This window comes from Mustela nivalis, assembly GCF_964662115.1.
Source record: "Mustela nivalis genome assembly, chromosome: 1".
NCBI classification, from domain to species: Eukaryota; Metazoa; Chordata; class Mammalia; order Carnivora; family Mustelidae; genus Mustela; species Mustela nivalis.
Window position 1 is genome coordinate 139,143,924 of NC_139020.1, and position 27,828 is coordinate 139,171,751.

The 27,828-nt window shown below is 41.1% G+C and overlaps 1 protein-coding gene across 2 annotated transcripts in view; it reads left to right on the forward strand.

Annotated features, from left to right (window-relative positions):
* RARB (retinoic acid receptor beta) overlaps positions 1-27,828 on the forward strand; it is a 450,938-nt gene that overhangs the window by 252,269 nt on the left and 170,841 nt on the right. Inside the window, exon 1 of one of the 2 annotated variants that reach the window (XM_082686913.1) lies at positions 3,044-3,278. The exons of the other annotated variant lie outside the window; for it this stretch is intronic. Coding sequence (XP_082543039.1) covers positions 3,227-3,278 — 52 coding nt within the window. The 5' untranslated portion in view covers positions 3,044-3,226. Of the gene's footprint in view, positions 1-3,043; positions 3,279-27,828 lie in introns of those variants that run through there. 2 annotated transcript variants of the gene reach the window in all.

Below are 27,828 nucleotides of genomic sequence, written 5' to 3' on the forward strand. Positions count from 1 at the left end.
GAGGAAAAGGGAGAGAGACTGAGGCAGATGGAGGCAGGGAGCAGGAACAGACTCACAGTGGTCAAGGCCCTGATGCAGCATCTGGGGATCTGGAAGAATCCTCAGGTTCTGCTTTCCTCAAATTTGACCCATCAGTGTTTTCCTCAGTTTCAGGAGCTAACCTGGGGTCCAGTAAATTCCTTTTTAGCTTAAGCTGATTTGAGTTTCTATCGCTCGCGACCTTGAAAAACCAGAGACCAAAATAAAGAGGCAATTCGGCCTGGGGCAGCCATCGCAGGGGTGCAGTGGGGACTGTGGGAGCCCAAGAGAGAAGGGCAGCTTCCCTGGCTCACAGCATCAGAGAAGGCTTCTGGGAAAGGGGGCAATCACCCTACTGTCTGCAGCATGAGTGGGACACGGTCAGAAAAGGGGACAGCCTCTGAAAGAGGTGGGGGGCAGAGGCTCAAAGTGAGAAGCGAGTTTGGGAAGGTAACGAGGCCCAATGTGGGAGGACCTATAAGTCAGCCTAAAGAAGGAGGATTTCGGCTGGCAAGTGGGAGCCGTGGAAGAATTTTCAGCAGGGACATAGTAGCCTTTTAGAAGCCCTTTTTTAATTTTTTCTGGCTGCAGGGTGGATATTGAGGTCAGAAAACCAGTTGGGAGGCTGTTAAAAGCATCCAGGCATGAGATGAAGGGCTCCTGCATTCTGGCCGAGGCCTCTGGCTTTCCAGTAGGGTTTTTTTTCCCTGAGTCGGCGCACGCTATTTGTCTGTCGAATCGCGAATTGGAAAATTGAAGCCATTTTCTCCTTTGAAGGGCCGTGTGCCTCCCACTTAAGATTGCGAGGAGCCATGCTGTGATAAGGGGATGACTGTTTGGCCACTTGTTCCACAGTTCCTCTCCTCGCAGACTCTTCTGAGCATGTACAACCTGAGCGTCTCCGCCCTCGGGCCGTCAACTCCTCATTGTTCAAGATGTGCTGTGTTGCACTTACCCAGAATAAAATGATTCTCATTTACTTACCTAGCAGCTGTCAAAGCCTGAAATTTCATTCTGTGGGCGTAAGCAATTTCTCCCCTGTAAATGTGGCTTCGTCTCGAGTTTGTTATCTGCCAGCAACAGAGAACGGCGGGCCACAGTCGCCTTTCCTTTCTCCTACAAGCAACAATTAAAGACCAATTCTGCCCAAGTACAAATGCATCTGTTAGCGATTGTCACTCTGGAGTCACGCGCTCAGGACCCTCACTATTTTTGCTGGAAGACCTGCAGATGGAAAAAAAAAAATCGCTTGATGATATACTAAGAAAACCTGAAAGGGAAAGGAAAAAAAAGGTGGTTTAGCTCCTTTTGGAACTAGCAGGGAAGAATCATTTTTATTTCCTGCGCAGACAAAGGGATGCTGGCTTTGGGAGAACTTGGGATCCAACTCTTTATTGAGGAAGAGATGTGCAAATGGAAGGTATCAGGGAAAGTGCCTAGAGGAGAGAAATGGAATTTCACCCAGGTTGGCCTGATTCCTATTTTGTGGATGCAAAACACCTTGGCCGGATTATATTCCATGAACGAAGTGAGGAGAAGGCGAACAAGCAAGAAGAAGAAAATAATTGGTTTCTGGATTGTGTGGGCAGGCTATCCAGTTCTCGTAGAATTCTCTTGGTGATACAGTCTCTGCATTGCCCCCCACCCCCCTTCCAGGCCCAGGAAGGCGTTGGCTTTGAGAGCAGGTCCCTGCGAGTGCCAAGAGGCTCACCATCAGGTCCGGTTTCCCCATGTCTTTGGGGTTTCTGACCACACACATAATGAGGTCGCACTTCAGCAATGTCTTTGTTCGACCCCAAATGATGTTCCCACCCTCCCAACAGAGCAGCTTTTGTGTCTTCTGTCAAAATAATCACTTACCCAAAATGATGGCAAGGCTCCGAAATATCCCTGCTTTAACCTTAGGGAATATAAAAAAGGAGAGTTAAATGTTTAACCTGGATTGATGAGGTTTGCTGAAACTATTGGATAAAATGAAAACTTTCTTCGGGGCATAAATCACTGGGGAGATTTTCCACCCCCCTCTCATTGATTTTTGGGCTCCGTTAATGATTCCAGCACTGAGAACAGAAGACTAGGTGGAAGTTAAAGAAATGGAAAGCCACATTAACCTCTAAATTTTACCTATATGTTGATTTTTGACAGTGAAATACTATAATTAACCCAGACTATTTTCCTAAGATTTAATTTTTTGCTGATGTCCAAAAGCATTACAGAAAAGCTGATTCCTAATTATTACATACAGCATTGCATAAATTTCTTCCTAATTAAAAAGCCTCTAAATTCTAAATAATCAATTTATGAAGACATATGGTTTTGAAAAATTGGGCATTTAATTTCTAAAGATTTATTGGTAATTTGTACCATAGCTAATTAATTATGGTTATAATACTATTGCCATCATTGTAGAGATTGATGTGATGATACAATTGCAAATTTATTTTGATATGTCTTCTTTAATATCAGAGCATTACATTATACTTACTTTTTCCAGCCCCTTCTTAATTATGCTTGAAAGCATTAGTTTAATGAAAGATAAGAGGGCTTGATAAGTGTACCATCAGAATTTATTTGAAAAACTATTTTCAACATGAAACAAACAAATTGTTTTTTGCCCTGGCAAAATGAAATTTGCAGTTGGTAATAAATTAGCAGCCAGAAATGCCTTAAAATTAAATAGTATTCGGTACAGAATTTCCCATTAACCATTGTGACAATTTGCAGAGAGCTTAGCATGAGAAAGTAGTTAAACTGTACAGAGGAAGTCTGCAGACAAAAATGAATAGAACCCAACATAAACAATGATGGCATTGTAAACACTCGCAAACACATGGGCTAGGTGGGGAAGGGTTTTTCCTATTTCCTTTGTCATGTGACTTTCTAGGCATTAAAAAAAAAAAATCTAGAAACTGTTTTGGATATGAACAGGGTTTTCTTTGAAGTTGCAGGAAGAGAAGAGATTTTTGATTTACTGGTAGAAAAATGCCACTGATCCATTTTATTGAATAGAAACGCGTGACCCTGGGGAATCATGGCACAGAACCGAATTGTTGGTTGCCAGGGAAAAGGAGAGGAAGAGGGCGAAAGTCGCTTCTGAGCTGTGCTCAGAGCGCAACGTGCCAAACACAAGTTAGCTAAAGAACCTGGTTCCCCATGGAGGGCCTTCCTGGGGGAGGCAGCAGAAACTCTTCATCTGGACATCCTCCTGATGAAACCCCAGGTACCAGAGTCAACTGCCTTCGCCCTCCTCGTTTTACATGGTAACGAAAAGGTTGGGGGATGGGGGGCGGTGGGACACATTCTGCAGCTTGTCTAGTAATCACCTTGCTTTGGATTGCTTTTGTTAACTACTGTGGCTTTTTCCAGACAGGCTCCATTGGCTTCAAATTTCTTCCCTCTTGTTTCCACGGCACGGTTCCTCTGTCTAGCTGTGTGACTTTGAGAAAGTCACTCAGTATGTCTTTTAAGTCCCAGTTCTCTCTTCAATAAAAGCATGCTAGGGGCGCCTGGGTGGCTCAGTGGGTTAAAGCCTCTGCCTTTGGCTCGGGTCATGGTCTCAGGGTCCTGGAATTGAGCCCCACATCAGGTTCTCTGCTCAGCGGGGAGCCTGCTTCCCTTCCTTTCTCTCTGCCTGCCTCTCTGCCTACTTGTCATCTCTCTCCCTCTGTCACATAAATAAAATCTTTAAAAGAAAAAAAAAAAGGGAAGAAAGAAAAGAGCATGCTAGTAAGAGAATCATCAGCAGCATTCCAGCAAGGATAAAATGTGATGTGTGCTAGTCCGCGCTGGGCAGGCCGGCAGGACTCTCAAGATCGCAGTGCATGGAGGACAGAACCAGTTCAGGGGACCGGGTGTCTGGTCTGTGGAGGGCTGGCATTGTCCATTCATTCATCTTACAGATATTGATTGTCTGTCCACTCTGTTTTCAGTGGAGCTTACTTGCTATGGATACAGAAATAAATAGAACGCACGGGTATCTGCTGTCTCGGAATCCACAATCTAATAGAAAGGAAAATTGTGTGCATAAAAATAATTAAAATACTAGTGGCTATGCATGAGTGGCATGGGGGCACAGAAGGAAGAGCCTTAGAGAGCTCCAGAAGGTCTAAAGGAGAAGATAATAAATCTCTGAGTCTTGAGCAAAGGCCAAGTAGGTGGGGAAGAGTACTGAAGCAGATAGTACAGCAAGACGGAAGGTTCCATGACAGATGTTAAGGAGTTCCAAGGAACTGGTTAGAGCTTAAGAGGCAAAATGAGGCTGTTGACAGAGGAGTTTGAAGACTTGGCAGGGCCTGGGCTGACCTATTAGATAGAGATACAAAAACACCAGAGGTACCTGTGTGAGGAGTAGTGGGCACACTGATATTTCCTCTCCAAAAATATGGCACAGGTTTTAAAATAGATAGTGGGAATACACTCCAACACAATACACCAAATGCATACCCTTATTATATTGATCAAATTTGGGCTCCGCAATAATAGTTGTCACAAAGAAAAAAGTGATTAGTCTAAATTACTCTTTGGGGGTACTTTATCATGTGCATGATGAACCTTTAACACACATCCTTAAAGCCAACTAGTATGCGCTGGGCATCCTCCTAAGTCCTGCATGACAATGTTAGTTGACGTTCCTCGTCCTTTGTAGTAAAACATGAATAATTTTGACAATTTTATAATAGTTTAGCTCTGTTCTTTGCTTTTAAAAAACCCAGTATTGAATTTATTCAAAAAGGTATTTACTGAGTACCCACTTTGCCCCAAGTATGCATATATATTTATTCAGTGGTGAAGTTCCACATTATAATCTTTCCCCAATTCATGCTCAGGGATTAGAATCAATTGTACGACTGTGGATAATTCATTTAACCTCAGTGGGCCTCAATTTCCTTTCCTGTAAAATTAGCCCATCTGAAAAATGAGTGTGAGTTATGAAAATGGGTGAGATCTTTTAATTAAGAAAAGATGTGTTTCCTTGCTAAGTCTCAAAGGCTGATATCCATATATGAACTTTAATTGGAGATTGTAAAACTTCTCATATACTCTCTAACTAAAATTCAACTGAATGCCAAGTTACATCTTTTGGGTAAAAATGCCCCTGATTTTCGATTTTGGATATCACACAATTTCATATGAAATTTGAGATCATTTGATCTCACTTAATTTATGTGTCCATGCACTAGTTTCTGCCCAGATAAAAAATCCAGAAAAGCTTCAAGTTTGGGGGCTAGCTAAGCGGAATAAGATCAGGCACCTTCCATTCCCCTCTGAGAGTTTAAATAACTGAGACAGGCTTCTGAACTCCAAGCCGTGGTTTCAAGGCTGGTCAATCACCATAAACTACAGGAACCACATAACCACCCCGTATGCTCCAACATAGCTCCCATTATTATCGATAAAAGTTACACTACTAGACCAAGGGGAGAGAAAGGCCACAATAAGGCTTTTAAAAAGCTATTTAATATATCAGCTTTCACAAAGATAGACGGCATCACTAAGACAAAACAAGAAAAGATGTGCCCGACTTTACAAGGTATTGGCACTGTTAATCATATTTTGAAATATTGCTGGCATATATCTTGGAAAACACAACACGGTTGCCGTATTTCCAATGGGAGAGATGACAGTTTTAATGTTGAGATACACTGATAATTCCAAGCCCTATTCCCACCCGTCTTCCCATATGGGATAAACCAGAGATTAGGCAACCAGGTGGGTTCCAGAAGCTTAAGTACTGAAATTGAACATCATAAATTCTGCCACATTCCATTACAAAGTTATCACAAAATTTTACTAAGCAAACAACTATATATGTGTATGTGTGCATTTTGTGTGTATATATACTATAGTGTTATAAAATTATTTACATTAGTATTTTATTTATATATACAAAATGTTAAAGTATATATGTATATGCATATATAAATTTGGATGAGCTTATAAATAGTTTATTGAAATAATTAGCTAGTTTCCATTTATACTTCTCCATTTCAATTTTTAAATATATCTTGAGAGCTGAGGTACTCAGGTCAGTATAGATTTTTTTTTTTTTTAAGATTTTATGTGTTTATTTGACAGAGAGAGATCACAAGCAGACGGAGAGGCAGGCAGAGAGGGAGATAGAGGGAAGCGGGCTCCCCGCTGAGCAGAGAGCCCAATGCGGGACTCGATCCCAGGACCCTGAGATCATGACCTGAGCCGAAGGCAGTGGCTTAATCCACTGAGCCACCAGGCGCCCCCAGTATAGATTTTACAGACTTTCCATATTCGTTATTTTGATCATCCCAATTCTGGAAAGTGGGTAAGACATACGTGTTTGTGGCCATTTTACTGATAACAAATATGATGCTTATATCTTGCTCAAGGTCCCCTAGATTGTATGTGGCAAAAGCAGGATGTGATTCCTGTTCTTCTGCTTCTGAATTCAGGGCTCTTCTCACTCTCCCATCATGGCTGTGTAGCATGAGATCATTTACAAGTAGGAGCTACAAAGACCTGATCCAGGGGGACCTGGATTCCTTGCTCAAGCCCCATGTATCACTGTGATGTTCACCAAAAAATATGGCCTACTGGGCTTGCTGATGTTTGATGAAGTTCTCTCTTCTCACTTCAGTTGGGACTTTATTAATTATGGCAAACACTTTGGATTGCTGTTTTCCTTTCTTCCTTGGTCAGAGAATCTTGATTTCCTTCAGTATAGCAATGGTACCCATGTAAAATATCCCATCTCCCACGAATATAGGGTAGCCATGTGACATAGTCCTGGCCAGCTAGATGTGGAGAAAGTCCCTGGTTGGGGCTTCTGGGAAAGCTATTTAAATGGGAACAGAATTGTTGGTTTTACTCTTTATCTTATCCTCTTCTTCTTCCTGCCTGAAATACAAACACAATGCTGAAGGGGTAGCAGCCAGCTTACAAGCGTGAGGATGAAGGTGACATATTTAATTAACAGAGTAGAAAGATAGGAAGAGCTTGGACCCCTCAGAGCATTACGGAGCCATATCAGAAACCTAACTGCCTACCTTCAGACTTCTTATCCTGGGGGGAAAAAAATGTAGGCCTTTAGCTCATTAAGCCACTCGAGCTGCTGTGACTGAACTTAGTCCTCATTGATAGAGTAAAAGGAATTAAAAATGGGAAGAAGAAATGTTAGATGGAACCAGAAGAAAACTCAAGACAGGGATTGTTGTACACAATCCACAGGTCTTCCACCAACAGCCCACCCAACTATCCATGGCTAGGGGCTATCGCCAAGAATACCTCATGTTCGGACCAAGGTACACTACCAGCAGTGTTTTGAGTTGGGGTCTCAGCTGCTATTTCCAGAGAAGTGAGCCACAGGGTTGAGTTCTTGTACCATTGCCACTTTATGCCTCTATTTCTTTATTGACAAAATGGGAATGATAATACCACCTACCTCTTAGGATTGTTCTAAAGATTGAATGAGAGAATATATGTAATGTGCTTAGAATAATGCCAAGCATACTGGAAGCATTTAGTAAATATTCTCCTAAGATCTAAGAATCAGTAATGATTCTGAGTAAGCAAGAGGTAACTTTCCAGAGACCCAGTGACACCGATTCTCCTTTTTCTATAGACAGAACCCTGGAAAAAGGGTCGATTCCTTCTCCCCATTCTTTCCCATACAAAAGATACTGGCAGTATGAAAGTCTGTCCAGGGAGTGATCATAATTTAAAAAAGAAAAATCCTAAAATATATATTGGGTGATTGGGAGGTTACAGCATAAGCATCAAGCCTCCTCTTAAAAAGAACACACAATCTGATGTAGGGGAGGGAATAAGGACAGTTTATTAACTCAGGCTTTGTGGAATGTTGCTCTGCCAGGTGCTGATAATAAATAGCACAATGTTTCATAGAAAGAAGATCTCAACATTTGCCTGATTCTTGACAAAGGTTTTTTGGTGGTCTTGAACTAAACATTAAAAATGAGCAACAAGAAGGATCAGATGATTGGAAAGGAATGAAGTATACCTTAGAAGAAGTCTGATAAAATGTGAATACCCCCAGGATAAGGGTATTATCTTACTCATTTTAAAACCCCAGTACAAGTACACATAGAATGAATTTCCCCAGTTGGGTTTTTTATCGTTTTCTGCCTCTGGGATTTTGTTTTTGCAAAAACTACAGTTATTCAACACTTCTATATAGGGGGTTGGTGAAGTAGCTTATAGCAGATCAATGGTCCCAGGGAGAATAACTAGAAATATCAGAGAAAACGAAAACAAAAATCTTTTTTGAAGGCATCAGAGATCTACTAAATCATCCAAGACCTGAGGGACCAAGCCCTCTGAGAAAGGAAGGCCCCAAATTCTTTCCTCCTCAGTAATTTTCTCATTCTCAATTGCATAAGGCAAGGAGTCAAAAAGCCAAGCAAATGAAAACTTCTAAAAAGCAGAGTGGAATTTTTAGAATCTCATGGTGCCTGAAAGACTAAAAACTAGAATTGAGGAGGATAGGCTTTTGTAAATATCCCAGGCTCCTCTTGGGATCCCTATAAGTCAACACCGTAGGAGAAGGTGAACCCACAGTAGACCCACCCTGAGAAAGGTAAAACTTTCTCTCTGCTCAGCTGAGCCCTTAATTTGTTTGAGGTAAACTTTCCCAACTCTAGATATCTAGTCTTACCTATAGCATTCATAGAGGGCAAATACTTTCTGAAGGAATATAATGTCATCCAAAGCCTCCAAAATTTTTCATGTGCAACAGCTCTCATTTCTGTCAAAACTTAGCAGACATATTGAAAAACAGGACCAAGAAGTCATAGATATTAGAAACAGACCCGTGGATGATCAGGTATTTTCCTTCTCTTTAAGAGTGGGACTAGTATACTCAAGACGTAACTGACAAGGTGGAGAATTTCAGCAGAGTACTACACTGTACTAAGAAAAATGAAATAGAAATTCTGGAATGAAAAATGCATTAGCTGAAACGAAGATAAAGATCTCAGTAAAAAAAAAAAAAAAATGTAATAGCCGACTGGATGCAGCTGAAGAGTGGATAAGTGCCCTGTAAGATAGGTCAAGAAGAGGTATTCAGACTGAAACACCGAGGAGTGCTAAATGGATAGAAAATACAGGAAAGAGACACAAGAGAGACACTGAAAAGTTTGTACATACACATTTGGATTCCCAGAAGGAAAGAGAGAAATAATGGAACAGCAGCAACTTCCAGGAGAAAAAGGCCATGAATTTTTCAAAATTGGTGGAAGATATAACTACAGGTTAAAGAACATGATTTGAACCCTAAGCTAAATAAAACCTAATTACATAAGTCTAGTCTCATTCAACACTATTGATTTGTTCATGGTTTAGAAGTAAAATCTTGTGAAGCTTCATTGAGTACATGTGATTTCAGCAGGAGAATAAGATACTAGAGTTGAATTTGACCTTGACTTTGCCTTTAAACCAGAATAAACCTAGGAAGATTGGGCTAGGATAAGGTTACTCTGGCTTAACTTTAGAACCAGAACAAAAATACAAATTTCAGCTCTGTGATTTTATTTGTTTTAATTTGTTCTGAAGTAAGAGGAGACAGTGTCCCAAATTCTGCTGCCACACTAATAACTTTCTCAGCTTTTTCTTTTTCCCCCAATAAGTTCTGATATTTGCCTGGAAAAATCCTGTCGTTTTGACATTTGAGTGTTGGTATTTAGCACTTTTATTTCCATTTCTTTCTCTTTTATAAAATCAGCCATCATCTTTATTTTTTTAAAAATGTGCCAAGTTTTATAAGCTGTGAATTCTTTTTCAGGGAGAAAAAAAAAAAAGAGAGAGAGAGAGAAGAAGAAAAAAAACACCTAGGTCTTTTTTTCCCCCTGCAGAAGCTTATAGTTGAAGGACAAATCCTCCCTAATCTTTTTCCTGGTTCAGTTCAAGCTTTCTTCTTTTCCTGGACAGAATCCACCTGGAGTCTTTCAGAGGCTGTTGATAAGGCAAGGAAGAGCCCAAACTTGGACTAGGAAAACTCTATTTAGAAATTACTCAGGCTTGCCCTGCTTGACTCTGTTTTGAGGAAAGCAGGGAGGAGTGATATTTGTCAACATGTCATTGGATTCTCAGATTATTTCACACTTTCTTCAGTGATCTTTGTTACTTCATTTTTTCCAGAAGACTCTTCTCACTGATGAGTAGTCCTGGCAAAGCCCTATGGTTTCCTTCCACATTCACAAGGTGTTGGCTGCACTCTGTTTAACATTCCAACAGGGTTAGCTTAGCTGGCCCGGAGTGTTGCATAGCCAACAGTAACATGCTCTCTGGTAGAAAGCTGACTCGTGAATGCTTATCCCCCTTTAACTCCCCAGAGCCACTGGTTTTTTTCCAAGAGTTACTGATTATTAGACCAAAGGAAGACCAGATGGCTGACTTAGTATCCTCCATTTTTAGAAAGGATATGGTCCTAGGGAATGGAGAATTGACCCAATGTACAGAAAGTAAGCATAAATATCCCTTGACATTCTCCTCCTTTTCATTCCCCAGCAGACATCATTTAAGCACATATTATTGGGAAGGGCCCTCAAGTGGCGGGTAAAGATGGAACAGAGAAGGGTACTATGAATTAGGCATGACCTCTGTATTTCAAGGGTGACCCACAAAGAGAAAGACCCTCTTTGGTGATAGATCAATGTTACAGTTGCAGTTACAGTTATGTAAAATAAGTGAAGTTTTTTAAAGTTTCTATCCTGGAAGACCTCCCCTCATTCTTCTCTCACTTCCACTCTCCAGTCGTTGATTGCTTCTCAAAGAACTTAATTTTCTGACTGCATTTTGTCAAGGATCCTAACATGTTTCATGCCTTATCAGCATTTATTCTGTGTATATATATTTTTCAATCTCAGGAAAAAATATTGATTCCATAGGATCTAGGAACAAATACTAGGAGTCTAATCTTACATCCCTTCAGGCAAACTGCAGGTCTGCCTGAATGGAATTTTCATTCACTTTTCTGCCTATACTTCATGAGACCTGAGCCCTTAGAGGCTAAGGCTATATTTTAACCTTTCTTAATTCCCAGAAATTGCAGCAAAGACCTGGCATCCAGTGGAACTCATGAAAACCATTCAAAGTTGATTCTTTTGAGCCACAAGATTGATTAGTAATCCATATCAGTGATCAAAGAAAATGGCAGCCAAACCATGTTCACACACACATTAAAAAGTATTACTAAGTTTGTTGTGGGAATGAATAATTAAGAGAGAACCCTACTTTCACCTGGCTTGAGAGAGTATGGCAGGGAAACTGAGACATGTGCAGAAATACCCACTACCCACGACAGTATCGGTATGAGATGAGGCCAGGAGTGGCACAGTGAGTACTCCAGATCTGTGTTGTCAAACATGTTTGCCACTAGTGACATGTGGCTATTTAAATTTAAAGTAAATAAAAAGAGATGAAATTTTAAATTCTGTCCCTAAGTCACACTAGCTACCTTTTAAGTTCTCAGTATCCACTTGTGGCTAATGACCACAGTACTATAGAGCACAGATACATTTCCAACATCAGAGAAAGTTCTATTGGACAGTGTTTCTGTAGAAGTTCAGAGAGATGAGAAAGCAGTTTTGTTAGGTCAGTCATGGGAGGTTTCATGGCATATGTGGCATAGGCGGCAGCATTTGGTGGAGGAGTGGGTCACTGATGAGAAAGGGGAAGATCTTCCAGAAGAATGGTATCATCCAAGGGAATTGTTAAAGCATGTTTGGTGGTAGCATTCATAGAAATAATATCATAGTCACTCTCCTGACCATATTCCTTTTCCTCCACTAACCTAACAATGAGGAATACATAAGATGTGTGGTATTCCCTCTTTTTTCTTGATAATCTTTTTCATGGGATTGTCACCAGTTTCCATGACTCTAACCTTTAGCAACATGTCTAGGCATCCTTCCTTATCCTGGGCTGGCCACAGTCAGATCATACACAAATACACATACCTGTTGTATGAGTTCAAACCTTCTTTGGAGATTCCATTAGGAGGAGCACAGTGAGTCAGAAGAGCTGTCCTCTATGTAGGAAGATAAGCTCTGAGGAAGAACACAGTGCTCCTCCAGAACTGTAGTTTACTAGGGCTACCATAACAAAACACCACAGAGGGGTGGCTTAATCAACAGAAACACATTGTCTCACACTACTGGAATCTAGAAGTCTGAAATCAAGGTGACCACAGGGTTGGTTTCTCCTGAGGCCTCACTCTTCGGCTTAAAAATGGCCACCATCTTGCTGCCTCTTCACACAGCCAATCCTGGTGGACACACACCCTTGGTGTCACCCTAACAACCTCACTTTAACTCATTTACTTCTTTAAAGACCTTCTCTTCAAATATGGTTACACTCTGAGGCACTGGGTGTTGGGACTTCATCCTGTGAATTCTGCAAGGACACAGTTCAGCCCATAACAGCAATGAAGCAAGACAGGGCTCAGCTGCCTCACAGCCCAATCAGCAATAGCACTGAGCAGAGTGACTGAGGCCACAGCCACCACCGTCACACCGGACCTTTATGCTCAAATATTTTGCATTGCCTCCACTCACAGCAACAACTGAGGTTGTCATTCCTGCCAAGGCGTGGTGACAGCTGGTACTTATCCCACCACCCCCTTGTCTTAATGTCTCTGAGTTATCTTGGTCTTCCTCACTCTGTCTTTATGGTGGAGCAGTTGACCAATCCCATGAGATTTTCTGGAGTCAACACTCTCTTTCCCAAATCTCTCTTTTTCTTCTTGTACCATCCACAGTTTGGTAGTTACCTAACTGGCTGCCTCCACCACCATCTTTTCAAGACCTTTTTGCAGCTGTGTCAGGGGCCTCTCTCTTTCATCTGCTTTCATTGCTCCCTGCTGTTAGTGGTCCAATACCTGAGAAGTTTCCCAGTAGAGGCCAATTTCGTAATATCTGCTGCAGACCTCACGGAAGATGAATAAGCCAGCTTCCAGGAGACCAGCTTCCAGTGGGGTGACCAAAAGAACATAGTCTTTAGAATGAAAACAGACTTGGATTCAAATTCTGGTTGCTCGCTGGCGTTTGAGACATATCAAGTGACACACAGGTCCTTCGTCTATCACATGAAAGTAATAATACCTTGGATGCTGCTGGAGAAGATACTTTATAATAGATACAAGGTGCCTGCTTGTCTGTAGTATGTTCTCAGCTAAAGGCACAATGATGGCGATTACTCCTGACTTTACTTTGGGTATCTTCTTTATGTACCTTTGAGCATACTACTCCGCCTGCTGCCTGTGACTTCTCTCCTTTTCATGCCTATCTTAGTCCTATTCTTCAAGGTCCGCCTCTTTTTTATATCCATGTGTGCGTGCACACGCGTACACACACACACACGCATGCGTGCAGTTGCAGAACACGGGCAGAGCCCTGTTTATATCCTTCCACACTCCCTTCTGCACACCAGAGGCTGCTGATGTGTATATCTGCACTGGTCTGCCTGAAGGCATTTTTTTCCTGGCCATGAGAACATTCTTGGCTCTTGTGTGGTACAAGCTAGAAGTGGCAGAAAAATTAAACAGCCCTCTGCAAAAAAAAAAAAAAATATCTGTCTCTGGGAGAACCCAACCTAAGACCGAACCCTGGCAGCTGTCCCCTTTCATCTTGTCCCCTCCCTTCCTGACTCCACAGTAGTATCTCACTTAATGGGCTGCAAACAACTGGAGCTCACTCCCGACAGTCGCCACAAGGAAGTTGGAATTCATGCATCCCCAGCATTACCAGAAGTCCTTTTCCCATTAAGGAATTGTTCAGAGAAGACCTCCTGGGTCCACAGAGCTGGCGAAGCAAGCGATGACACTGTAAATGTCACCACGGCATATAAAATACAACAACAGAAACTATGATGCTGATAAGTGTTCCTGAACGAGAGTGCTGGTGCAGCAGGTTCTTTGTGATTCTGATGACCTGGTACCCTCTGGTCTCAGCCCACTGCCATGAGCTCACTCTCCCTTGTTCCTTGAGACCAGCGGAAAAAAATGTGTAGCTCACACATATCTTCTACTGACACGACAAAAAAAAAAAAAAGTTTTACCTTTATTTTCTTATTGTTTTCCTGAGAGGCCATACAACTGACTTTGCTTTTGTCATTGAGCATCTGCTAGTGAAGGTTCTGTGAACCTTCTTCCCCCTCATCAGATCACACACCATCTGCCATTATCTGCTGGGGTTGCACATTTTCCCGGTTGACAGTCACCGTAAACTTCCGCATGTCTGGAACACATTCATCATAAACTCAAGACATAATTCACAATCGTGTTAACTCTCTAGTGCCACAGGGTAGAAGAACCTCTTCCAATCACCTTGAATATTCAGGATTCATCGATGCAAAACCCCACAGCCATGTCTTTTTTAACATTGGCCATCAGGATCTCTAAATTGGGACTGTGCTTGAAATTTCTGAATCTTCGAAAGCACTAAAAAGTTATAAAGATTGTAGACAGTACAAAATTTTGCTTTATTACAAAGGATTTTGTGATGGTGTCCTCTCTGATCATAAGCAGACTTTAAAGTAGCCAGTAGAACCTGTGGTCTACATCCAAGCCTGCTGAGCAATTCCCCATGTCTGTTCTCCAGAAATTTCGCTATTCATGTCCCTTTGCGTAAAGAAAATACTACAATACCTTTTATACAATGGGGCCTTACTTTCACGTCCCAGAAAATCCTTGGTGTTCTTTGTCAGGAGTTGCAGAAACAATGGAAGTAATGCTAATTGGGGTCCTAGACAAATTCTAAATCAGACATGCATGTGTTTACACTGGGCTGTTTCCCATCGCTGCTGATCTTGATCACTTTTTCATGTTGGAGCACCGTTTACACCAATCCAGTTCTTGTTATCATTCATTCTGTTAGCCCATAATCCATCCACCATTCTCTCCTAGTGAGATTTTTGTACTCTGGCCAAAACCACCTGGATACCCCAGGCCTGAAATTAACGGGTAACAGGACACCTGAAATTAACCGATAACAGGACACCTGAACGTGGGTTATCTCACTGCTCACAGTACGCTGCCCTTCTTTTGATCAGGAAGCATCCGTTTACAAGCAAAGGTACAACCGAGTGGGCCTAGTGTGCAGCCCATGCATTTCCATTGCCTGGCTAATTAAATGATGCTTTCCCAGGTGCTGCCCTTGAACAGTTTCACAAATGTGTCTCCAGTGTTTTCTTTCAAACCAGCAGCAGAATAAATGCTAGGAACATATTGCTGTGTCCCCTAGTTGTCATCTGAACAAGCTATTTCTTTTTATCCTGGAATCTCAACTGATTGCTGCTGATTTTATAAAGAATTGTTTAACTCATGCTTGGCTTTTTTTCTTTTGATTCTTGGAGCAGTGAACTCTAGAGGTATCGGTTGTTACCCATGTCAGGTGTGACTTGTTTGTTTCACTTATTTATTTATTTATTTATTTATTTTTGCTTGATTTGCTTCATGCGCCCCCAAGCCTTGTTAGAGAGAATGTAGAAAAAATCAGGGAGATATCTACGCAGAAATTTGATTACTAATCGGTGATGGGGTCCTCTTACTCGTAGAAGTTCGTAGGCGCTGATTCTTGGTGTCTTTACCCATCTCTGTGGCCAGTGATGTTATATTAGATGATTCTTGAAACTGGCTATGGTCAGAGTATTTACACCATGGAAATCAGCAAACACAGCAAATCAGGGCTTCTCCCCCACTGAGAGCCAGTTGTTAAATATTTACTAGCTCACCACTGGGCAAAGGTCAGCTTATATTTGGCCCAAAGAGCCAAGATTTTATAGAAACATTTGAAAATGTTTCAGAGCAAAGTGGAGCTGTTTCTCTAAATCTGTGGATCCAACCCTTTCAGACCCAGTATCTCCTTTATATAGTAAATATTTTATAACACTTCCTATACCATTCTGAAATAATATACTCTGCACAAAACTTTTTTTTTATTACAAAAACAGCATACTCGTCAATGATATTATAAATGAAAAAAGTTATTTGTAATAGATTAATTTATATTTTAATAAGTAAATGTTTGGGCATGACTATACTGGAAAACAAGATGAGGTAACAAATGCTCATACATGTAGAACCAAGATGAAAGCATGAGCTACAATGCAGACCAATAGAAGCGTGGTTTTGGTGAATCAAAATGATTTTCTGTAATGATGAACTCTTGGCAAAATTCTGTGCAATACAAAATATAATCCCTCAGTGCACAAAATTCTTGCATCTTGGAATATGCAGTCCCTTTTAAAACCATGCAAAGAAACAGTTTGCATTCGTGTATAGGAAAGAATTCATTTCTAGGTTCAGGTTATTTACTTTTATGAATTACCTGCATTTTAAAGTCAGAGTGGTGGGGCGGGGGGCGCCTGGGTGGCTCAGTTGGTTAAGCATCTGCCTTTGGCTCAGTTCATGAACCTGGAGTCCCAGAATCAAGTCCCATATTGGGCTCCCTGCTCAGTGGAGAGTGTGCTTCTCCCTCGGCCCCTCATCCCATTGTTGTGCTTTCTCTCACTCTCTCTCTCTTTCCAATAAAAAAATAAAATCTTAATAAATAAAGTCATGTGGGATGTAGGTAATTCTTCATTGCTCAGAACAGCTGACATTTTAGTACCACCCACAAATGTGAGCAGTACCCCCAGTCATAAAGGCAAGCAAAAATATCTCCCAAAGACTCACAGTACTCTAAACCAGTACTGGGAACCAGTACTCTAAACCAAGGCTAAAAATCACCCTCCAGGGCCTTGCCTGTACCCCTTTGTCTTGACGGGTTGCTATCAAAAGGGAAAATTTACTGGCTGAAAAGATGGTGATCCCTAGGCATCCGGAGAGGAGGTCCCAAGGTATCCAAACTCAACAGGTCCAACAGCTGCAGAGATTACTGGAAGAGATAACTGGTGGCGGGGTGGGGGTGGGGTTGGAGGGGGAGCTCTAAGGAACAGGGACAATACAGAAAATACTCTGGTCCAGGAGGGGCAGTGCAGCATGAGCCCAGGAGCTCTGGGACACTCAGTGAAGAAGAGGGTGGGAGCAGCTAGCTGACTTTGACTTTGGGGAAATGATAAGCCCCAAGTGGAAGAGCCAGTTCTGGCCTTAGAAAGTGTGTATTAGTGAGGAATTGTGGGTAGCCTGAAAAGCAATTAGTATGGGGCATTCCAGAGCTGGGGACTCCTTGGAAATGACTGTAAATTATCCAATGGCTTTTGGCTTCTAGTAAACCATTGTGGTCAAGGTGCATTTTAGTGGGGAATTGTTAGCAGTTACCTAGAAGAAAATTAATATTTGCTTTTTATTTTATCCTCTATGTCTTACTCCCTTTTTTCTCCCACACTTAATTTCTCAGATATTTATTTAAAAGATAAAAATTAAGTGCTGATATATTAAGGTTTTGGTATTTCTTCATTTGGTGTTGCTAGTAATAAAGGGACCTACTTATATAGATGTTGACATAAGTTTTCATCAAAATTCTCTTTGTACTTTATAGTTAAATATTCAAGGCTAGTTCTTTAGTTTCTATAGTGACGACTTGCCTCCCCTTTTCCTCTTACCCTTAGCGTTTGACCTGCTTAGGATACAAACTCCTTACCTTCTCAAGATTGTTGACTGGAGTAGTTGTTCTCAAACTTCTTCAATACAAGGACCAATTAAGAGGATTTTTATTTAAAAATTCTGTGAGTGATATGTCCCATCCACTCAATTTTTTTAGGTAGATGCTTTTATTACAACATACACAGATATGCATTAATCATTAAGTATGCAGTATGATGGCATTTTTTTTTTTTTTTTTTTTTAAGAACTGAACATTTAACCAGTACCCAGTACCCAGTACCCAGGTCAAGAAATAGAATGTGACCAGAATACCAAAAGCCATTTTGTACCTTCCTTTATTCACCAATCCTGACTCAACGGTAACAGGTGTCTTAACTTCTAATAGCAGATAGATTAACAAGGCCTGTTTTTTTTAAAGATTTTATTTGACACAGAGAGAGAGATCACAAGTAGGCAGAGAGGCAGGCAGAGAGAGAGGGAGGAAGCACGCTCCCCGCGTGCGCTTCCCCCCCCAATGCGGGGGCTCCATCCCAGGATCCTGAGACCATGACCTGAGCTGAAGGCAGAGGCTTAATCCACTGAGCTACCCAGGCACCCCAACAAGGCCTATTTTTGATGTTTATATAAATAGAGTCATATGGGACGCCTGGGTGGCTCAGTTGGTTAAGCAGCTGCCTTCGGCTCAGGTCATGATTCCAGCGTCCTGGGATCGAGTCCCACATCGGGCTCTTTGCTCAGCGGGGAGCCTGCTTCTCCCTCTGCCTCTGCCTGCCATTCTGTCTGCCTGTGCTCACTCTCTCTCTGATAAATAAATAAAATCTTTAAAAAAAAAAAAAATAAATAAATAAATAAATAAATAGAGTCATAAAGTTGTATTTGTGTGTGTGTGTTTCTGGCTTTCCCCCACTCAATATTATATTGTGGCATTTATCCACACTTGACTACAATGAACTTCATTCTTTCTCATGGCTATATAGAACTCTATTATATGGAAACATCATATTTTATTTATTCACGCTACCACTGCTATATACTTGAGTAGTTTTCTGTTGGGACTATTATAATTAGTGCTGCTATGACCATTTTGTATACGTGGCTTTTACATAAACATATGGATATGTTTCTATTGAGTATACACATACAGGTGGAGCCGCCACGTCCTGGAGTTCAAGGAATGTCAGATTTCAGTAGATATTAACAAATGCTTTTCCATACTAGTAACATGAATTGCCATTCCGTTTGGCCATGTATGAAAATCCAGATTTCTTCATATCTTGCATACTCTCGGTATCGCTGCTTGTTTGTTGGTTTTGATTTTAGCCATGCTGATGGGTACGTGGTGCTATTTCACTGTGGTCATAAACTTTGTTTCCCAGAAAACCGTGAACACCTTTGTGACTGCAGCTGGTTGGTGTTCAGTTACAATACACTGGCATGGCCAACGTTGTCCCTGTGGATTAATGTCTGTACTATCCTGATTGTTTAAATATTTTGTTAAATACTGTTTTCTATGACAGCTTTATTGAGGTATAATTGACATTAAACTTAATATATTTAAAGTGTAAAATTTGGTAAGTTTTGACATAGGTATGTACCTGTGAAACCATCATTATAATCAGAATGATGAATATACCCAGCAAAGGGAACCACCAACAAAATGAAAATGCAGTGTATTAAAGGGGAGAAAATATTTGCAAGAGATGTATCTACTCTGCGGTCAGTATTCAAAATATATAAAGAACTCATTCAATGCGAGAGCAACAAACAAACAAACAATCCAATTTAAAAATAGTAGGTGTGACTAGAGCTTTTTCCATAGAAGAAATACAGATGGCTAACAGGTACATGAAAAGGCTCAACATCACCAGTCATCATGGAAATGCAAATCAAAACCACAGTGAGGGAGACCCCTGGGTGGCACAGTTCGTTAAACTGCTGCCCTCGGCTGAGGTCATGATCCCAGGGTCCTGGGATTGAGCACCACATCAGGTTCCTTACTCAGCAGGAAGCCTGTTTCTCCCTCTCCCACTCCTCCTGCCTGTGTTCCCTCTCTCTCTCTGTCAAATAAATAAAATATTTAAACACACATACACACACAGTGAGGTATCACCTCATACCTGTTAGAATGGCCACTATAAAAAAAGACAAGAGGGCCACCTGGGTGGCCCAGTGGGTTAAGCCGCTGCCTTCGGCCCAGGTCATGATCCCAAGGTCCTGTGATGGAGCCCCACATCGGGCTCTCTGCTGATCAGGGAGCCTGCTTCCCCGTGCTCTCTCTGCCTGCCTCTCTGCCTGCCTCTCTGCCTACTTGTGATCTCTTTCTCTGTGTCAAATAAATGAAAATAAAATCTTCTAAAAAAAAAAAAAAAGGACAAGAGATAAGTGTTGGAGGAGATGTGGAAAAAGGGGAATACTTGTGTATATAAACTGGTGTAGCCACCATGGAAAGATGTATGAAGATTCCTCAAAAAATTAAAAATACAGCTACCACATGCTCCGGCAATTCTACTTGTGGGTATTAATCCAAAGGAAAAGAAAAACACTAACTTGAAAAAAACAAAAACTTGAAATTGAAAATGTACCTATATCCCTATGTTTACTGCAGCATTATTTCAGTAGCCAAGACATGGAAGAAATTAAGTGTCCATCAGCAGATGAATGGATAAAGAGGAGGTGGAATATAAACACAGTGGAGTATTACTCAGCCATAAAAAAGGAAATCTTGCCATTTTCAACAACATGGGTAGATCTTGAAGGCATTATGCTAAGTGAAACAAATGACACAGAAAAAGACAAATACAATATGATCTCATTTACATGTGAAATATAAAAAACAAAAACTGAGCTCATAGATGCAGAGAACAGATTGGTGGGTGCTAGAGGCAGGGGTGATGTGTGGAAGAGATAAGTGAAGGTTATCTTCACCTATCTTCCAGCTGTAAAGTAAGTCCTGGATATGTAACATATAGACTGGTGAATATAGTTACTAATACTGTATTTTTATATTTGAAAGTTGTTAAGAGAATAGATCTTAAAAGTTCTCATCACAAGAAAAAAAAATTTGTGTGTGTGATTATGAATCTTTTTTTTAAAGATTTTATTTATTTAAGAAAGAGAGAGAGCATGGGGGTGGGGGCAGTAAAGGGAGAGAGAGGGAGAAGCAGGCTTCCCCCGAGCAAGGAGCCTGATGTGAAGCTTGATACCAGAACCTTGGAATCATGACCTGAGCCAAATGCAGACTCTTAACCATCTGAGCCACACAGGTGCCCCCTGTGAAGATGAATCTTAACTAGATGTATTGTAGTCATCATTTCACAATATATACATGAATTGTATCCTTATGTTGTACACCTGAAACTAATGTTATGTATCAATTATATTTCAATTTAAAAAAATGAACATAAATGAAATCTTTTTTAAAAAATGGACATATCCACCACCACCCCTAGAAGTTTCCCCATGTGCTGTTTTGGTTTTTTTTAATCCTATCCTCCTGCCCATCTCTATTTTCCTAAACCCTGTCTTTAGGGAACTATAGTTTGTTTGTTTTTTTTTTTTTTTGTCTGCTCCCATATATTAGTTTGAATTTTTTAGGATATCCTTATATAAATGGAACCATACACTAAATGCTATTTCGTGTCTTCTTTCCCTCAACATAATTATTTAAAGATTTTATTTATTTATTTGATAGAGCTAACAAGTAGGCAGAGAGGCAGGCAGAGAGAGAGAGGAGGAAGCAGGCTCCCTGCTGAGCAGAGAGCCCGATGCGGGCTCCATCCCAGGACCCTGGGGTCATGACCTGAGCCGAAGGCAGAGGCTTTAACCCACTGAGCCACCCAGGTGCCCCATCCTCAACATAATTATTTAAAAATTCATTCTAGATTGTCACGTGTATCAGTAGTTTGTTTTTTTTTTATTGCCAAGAGTTTTCCTTTCCATTATATGGGTATACAATAGTTGATCAATGCACCTGTTGAGGGGCAGTTGGATTGTTTCCAGTTTTTGGATGAGAAAAATGGTTGTATGATTTTGCATTTCTAATACTAGATGAGTTTTTCTGTTTCTCCACAGCCACAGCAACATTTGATGTGGTAGCCTTTTTCATTTTAGTGACTACAATAGACGCATTGTGGTATCTGACTGTGGTTTGAATTTGCATTTCCGTGATAACGAATAATATTGATGCCTGTTATGTGTTTATTTGCCATCCATATATTTGATGACATTTTTGTTCAAATTGCTCACTCAATTTGGGATGAGGATAAGGGGTTTGCTTTATTATATCTGATTTGGGGCTGTTTTATTCTGTATAGAACTTCATTATCTCATATATGTTTTGCATAGTTTCCTCCCAGTTTTTGATTCATCTTCTCATTCTTTTGGCAGAATCTTTCCATAAATAGAAGTGTTTTGTTCTGTCTTTTTTTTAAAGTAGGCTCCGTGCCCAACATGGGGCTTGAACATATGACCCCAGGATCAAGAGTCACATGCTGTACCAGCTGAGCCAGCCAGGCACCCCTCAAAAAACAGAGTTTTTTAATTGTGATAAGATCCACATTATTAATTTCATTATTATGGCACACTTTGGTGTCACTTCTAAGAAACATAAGCTCAACCCATGATCACAAGAATTTCTCCTTTTTTTTTCTTCTAAAAGTTTATATAAACCTTCTCGTTTTACCCTTAGTCCCATGATTCATGTTGAGTTAATTTTTGTTTATAGTGCCGGTTATGCATCAAATCAATTTGTTTTGTTTGTTGGCTTTTTTTACAGTAGCTATCTAAGTGTGTTTGCTCTATTTTTTAAAAAGACTTCTGGTCTGTATATATGGGTTAAACGTCTTTATCAGTGAATTAAAAGCACAAGGCTTATGCCACAGATTTCATTTTTTAAATGATATGATTTGATAATTAGTCCTAATTTTGTTTTGCTGATAGCAGGGCCATCCTAATTGCTTTGAAACCATAGATCATAGATGGTGCCAATTTAAAATTTTTATACCAAGTTTACGTCATTCTACTAAGCAGCGTCTGCCAAGAGGGCCTATTTGTTCGTTCACTCCTTGACAAACATTTGTTGAAGGATTACTATGTGTCGTGTAATGTTCTTATTATTAGGGTCATTGCAATGAATTTGATAGAGTTGTTGCCCTCAAGGAGATTACTTTCCATTATGGGAGATACACAATAAAGAATAAGTGTTTGCCAGGGAGTAATGAAGGCTATAAATTTTAAAATAGAGGATCAAGGGACAGAAAGTCATGGACATGACCTAGGGGCCTTGGTTTTTAGGATCATTGGTGTCTCAGTTAAGGCAACATATTCAGAAAGACCTAAAGAAAGGGATGGAATAAGTCATGTTTATATATAGGCGGAGCAATGATAAACTCAAAGATACTGAAGAGGTCTCTTTAGCATGTTTATTTATTTATTTTTTTTAAGATCTTATTTATTTGACAGAGAGCGAGAGAGCACAAGCAGCAGAGGGAGAGAGAGAAGCAGACTCCCCGTTGAGCAGGGAGCCAAACTCAGGGCTCCATCTTTGACCTGAGCAAAGGCAAGCACTTAAAAACTGAGCCACCCAGGCGCATGGTTCTTAGGTACTTAAATTAAGAATCTTAGACAGTGAGGAAGCCCTCAGTACTCTCCAGTTCTAAATTACCAATAGATTTCATCTACAAGGCCCTCTTCATCTAGATCGGTAGTGAAAGCGTGGAGCTGCACTCGCCCAGTTTTTTCTGTAAAGGTCCAGATCGTAATAAATATTTTTAGCTTTGTGAGACACAGTGTTTCACTCAACAGCCATGGACAGTACATAAACAAACACATGTAAGGGTGCTGTGCTCCAATCCAACTTTTATTCTACAACAGGAGGTAGCATGCCCTGGGCCCTTGGAGGCTGCCAGCTTCTGGGCTGGTGTGGCGTTGAGCCGCCTTGCTGGGACCTTTCTGAGGAATGCACCTTAGCAAATCTGCCATGAGCTTATGCCGGGGGCACCTGAGCCATTTACTTGCCACTGGGAGTTACTTGCCTCCTCACGTTGTTGATTACACTGGACAAGTTCTCAGAAGCTGTTAGTGGACGGTTGGATCTCTGGCTTCCCGGCTCAGTTTTGTTACACTAGCCTGCCTTACCCCTTCAGATTTGCCATGAATTACTCCACATACAGGACAGATTTCGAGTCCTGAGGGATTGTCCAAGCACAATCCAGATGGCTAGAACCAGCCGCACCCGAATGGTGGTATGCCCCAGGAAGCTGCGGGTAATGTCCAGAGTTAGAAACGGAAGCTTCGGGGCACCTGGGTGGCTCAGTGGGTTAAAGCCTCTGCCTTTGGCTCAGGTCATGGTCCCAGGGTCCTGGGATCAAGCCCCGCATCAGGCTCTCGGCTTGGCAGGGAGCCTGCTTCCTCCTCTCTCTCTGCCTGCCTCTCTGCTTACTTGTGCTCTCTGTCTGTCAAATAAATAAATTAAAATATATATATATTTAAAAAAAGAAAAGATACAGAAGCTTCTGTGGAGCTAGCTCACATTCTGTCTGTGCCACAGAAATGTAAATGAAATACTCTGTCGTTTGTCTCAGCGTCTGGAGCACGGAGGACAGTGGAAATCAGTCGTGTTTTCCTGCCACTGACCAGTCCGCACAGTGGGAAAGGAGAGAGGAGCCTGGCCCCCCCTAGAAGAGAGGCAGGTCTTTAACAGGAGTCACATCTCAAAGGGGTTGGGCAATTAATTGCATAAGGAAGTACCAAGATGATCCTTTCTCCTATTTTCAATTTTAAACACATCAAACGTGATTTGATTAATTAGAATATAGACCAAACTTGATTTTAAAAGACACCCAAAACTATCATAGCATACATGTGAAAGAAGTTTTTTTTTTTTTTTTAAGATTTTTATTTATTTATTTGACAGAGAGAGAGATCACAAGCAGGCAGAGAAGCAGGCAGAGAGAGAGGAAGGGAAGCAGGCTCTCTGCTGAGCAGAGAGCCCGATGCAGGGCTCGATCCCAGGACCCCGGGATCATGACCTGAGCCGAAGGCAGAGGCTTAACCCACTGAGCCACGCAGGCGCCCCAAGAAGTTTATTTTTTCTCTCATGTAACTGTCTAGAAATAAGAAATCCTGGCTGGTAGGGAGGCAATGGGCAGTCAAGGTCTCCAGTTTCTTCTTTCTTATGGTTCTGCCTTTCCCTGTACTGCTGTCCTCATCTGTACGGTCCACACAGGGTCCCATGGCATTCCAGTTGGCATAGAAAGGTGGAAATAGCAAGTGGAGGTAGGAAGTTACTTTTTGAGGAAGTGATGAAGAACTAGGGCCCAGCATTTCTTTTCACATTTTGTTGCTGAGAACGTGAGAGCCACAGTGAGCTGGAAAGGTCGAGGGGCAATATGGCCTCTCTCTGTATAGCCTGTTCTCAGCTGATTATCTGTGAATTTTTTTTTTTTAAGATTTTATTTATTTGTCAGAAAGAGGGGATGGGCAGGCAGAGGGAGAAGCTGAGGGTTTCTGCTGAGCAAGGAACCCAGTGTGGGACTCCATCCCAGGACACTGGGGTCATAACCTGAGCCCAAGGCAGACACTTAACCGACTGAGCCACCCAGGTGTCCCTAAATCTGTGGAATTTAAAAGGGGTTATGAATTAGATGGGAGGCGAGAGTTAGCAGTTTTCCACCACAGAGTTTATCAAAGAGCGGAAAATTTAAAAAAAAAAAAAAAAAGCGGAAAATATTTTTTGTCTATTTTCACCTAATATGTGACTAGTAATGCCTAATGTTCCATAACACTTTAGAGATCTAGAATTTTCCTCATATGTTATTTCACTTCATTATTTAACCTTAGCTTCCTTTCAATGAGACATTATCATCTGAAGTAGACATTATCTTCATATACAAGAAGAGTAAGCATGGCTCAGAAAGATGATGAGATTAGCCCAAAGTCATACATCTGCAGAGGACAGAGCCAAGACTTTAGTCCAGACTCAGAGCCCTGCCATTTCCAGTTCTCGAAGTCTTTCTTAACACCTTAATCCTCTGTAGGGTCTCCTGTTTATTGCCATTCACCAAATGGAATATCCCATCATAGCAGAAGTCTGACACTTTAGAGTTCTGGGTAAGTACCTAAGGACCTTTATTAAAATGCCAATTATTTTACCAGACCTTGGGAAATTTTCATTAGGTAACTCTAGGTGTGAAGCCCTAGGATTGCAATGCTTTGGGAATCACTGCCGTGGTCTTGCCTTTTATCATTGCATTTGCTTGAACGGAGAGAGGAGATATTTCATATTTCTGTCTATTTTTTCCTTTGCTTGCCCTCCTGTGCTTATATGCATTCCCTTAAATGTTGGAAGTATTGCTTCTGAAGTATCTTTGCTAATCTCTTTTGAAACATCTCTAATTCAAATTGAAAAAGCAAACAATGACAAAATGTCAAAAATTAATTTAGGAAGCCACCATGGTATCCTCTCAAACAGAAGTTTTCAAAGCCCTCGTTGAGGTAGATGTTCAGAAAGTGGCTTTATAACCTGCAGTTCGAAAGAAGAGAGAAAAAATTATTTTTTCATCAAAAATATTTATAATGTGTTCATACTGTGTGTGTGTGTGTGTGTGTGTGTGTGATGTACATATATACATATCCTTGTTTCCCCAACAGAAATTTCACAGAGATTTCTACTTGACTTTATGTTACCCTCAATTCCCATTAAATCACATTGGGCTTTTTATTTGCCTTTTTCTCTGTCAGACACCAGGATGAATTTAAACTCCAGTCCCTCTCCAATAGCCTCTCTGATGTATTTGCTACTTTTTACATTCCCTTTCCCTGTAGAATCTGATGGAAATTCCTTTCGAGCCTTTAGCTTTCCCTCCGAGTCAAAAACTTTTGTGTTGCTAATAGAACTCAGCTTCATTAGCATTTCAAATCCTAAGACATTCTTAGAGATCGGTGTGTTAGATCTGAGGGGCTCCCCAGCCACAGCCTGATTTATCAAACTTGTTTAACTAAAATCTCCAGTGGCCTGTGCCTTTGACCTTATTTCTGCCCGCACATCTCATCAGGAAATCCTTTTCAAGGAGTCTAGAGAAAGACATATGCATAATCTGAGAAGCTTTACTTTTGTCCCTCTTTCTACTCTGTATGTTGCCTGTTTGAAAAGCCATACTTTCTTCATCACTTTTGATCATTGGATCATGGGTAGGTGATGGTTAGCGCATGGATAGATGGGTAGATGGGTGAGTAAATGGGTAGATAGACACGTAGTTGGCGGATAACTAGAAAGGCAGATGGATTGGGCAGTTAGATGAATGAGTAAGAAGATGGGATGCATGGATGGATGGATGGATGGTTGGAAAGATAAGATAAAGAACGTGAGTCTTCTGTCCTTGTCATTTAATTAACCATAATTGGCCTTGGTGCTCCTGAGACAGAATACCATTCCTGCAGAAAACAGCAAGTCCTGTGATATATGTCCTGCCCCCAACAGGAGAGAACAGGGTGGGGCTAGTAAGAGAATTCATTGCCATTCTGATTCAGTGTCTGATTTGTAAAATAGAAGAAACCATTCTCTTTTATACAAATATATAAAAATGCTTCAATGTAATGCTACTTACCCAGACCTATACAGCAAAAGCTCTCAAGGGATCTTGTCCTAATTGCATCTGCCTGAACCCCGGACCTGTGCATCCTGATTGAAAATTGACTTCCCAGACAGAATAGTCTCTGTGCCTCATAGCAATGGTATTGGAGCTATGTGTCCCCGACTTCATTTTCTTCTTGCAGACATTCCACTAACACTTTGTAAGTACTTATTACATCTCAGGCAATGTTGCCAGTGCTTTCTACTTGTATTACCTCATTTAATCTTTACCACAGCCTTTTAATGTATTTATCATTAATATCTCCATTTTACAGGTGAGGGAATTAAGGCACGCAGAGGTTAGGTAATTGGCCCAAGGTCACGCAGCTCGTGAGAGGCATATGGTGGGTTCTAACACACTCAGTGGATGTCCAGAATCTATGGCACCACCCACCATGCACCTCTCTGATCACTAAGCCCAGCTTTCAGAGCACTGTGGCCTAATAGAACTTTCTGTGGTGGCGAAGATGCTCTGTATCTGTGCTGTCTGTCCCATGGACATGGTAGCCACTAGCCACATGAAGCTTTGAAGCCCTTGAGATATGGCTAGTGTTACTGAGGAACTAAGTTCTTATTGTACTGAATTTTAATAATTTAAACAGCACAGTTTAAGAGCCAACTAATAGCCTCTCTTCATACATATGATCTC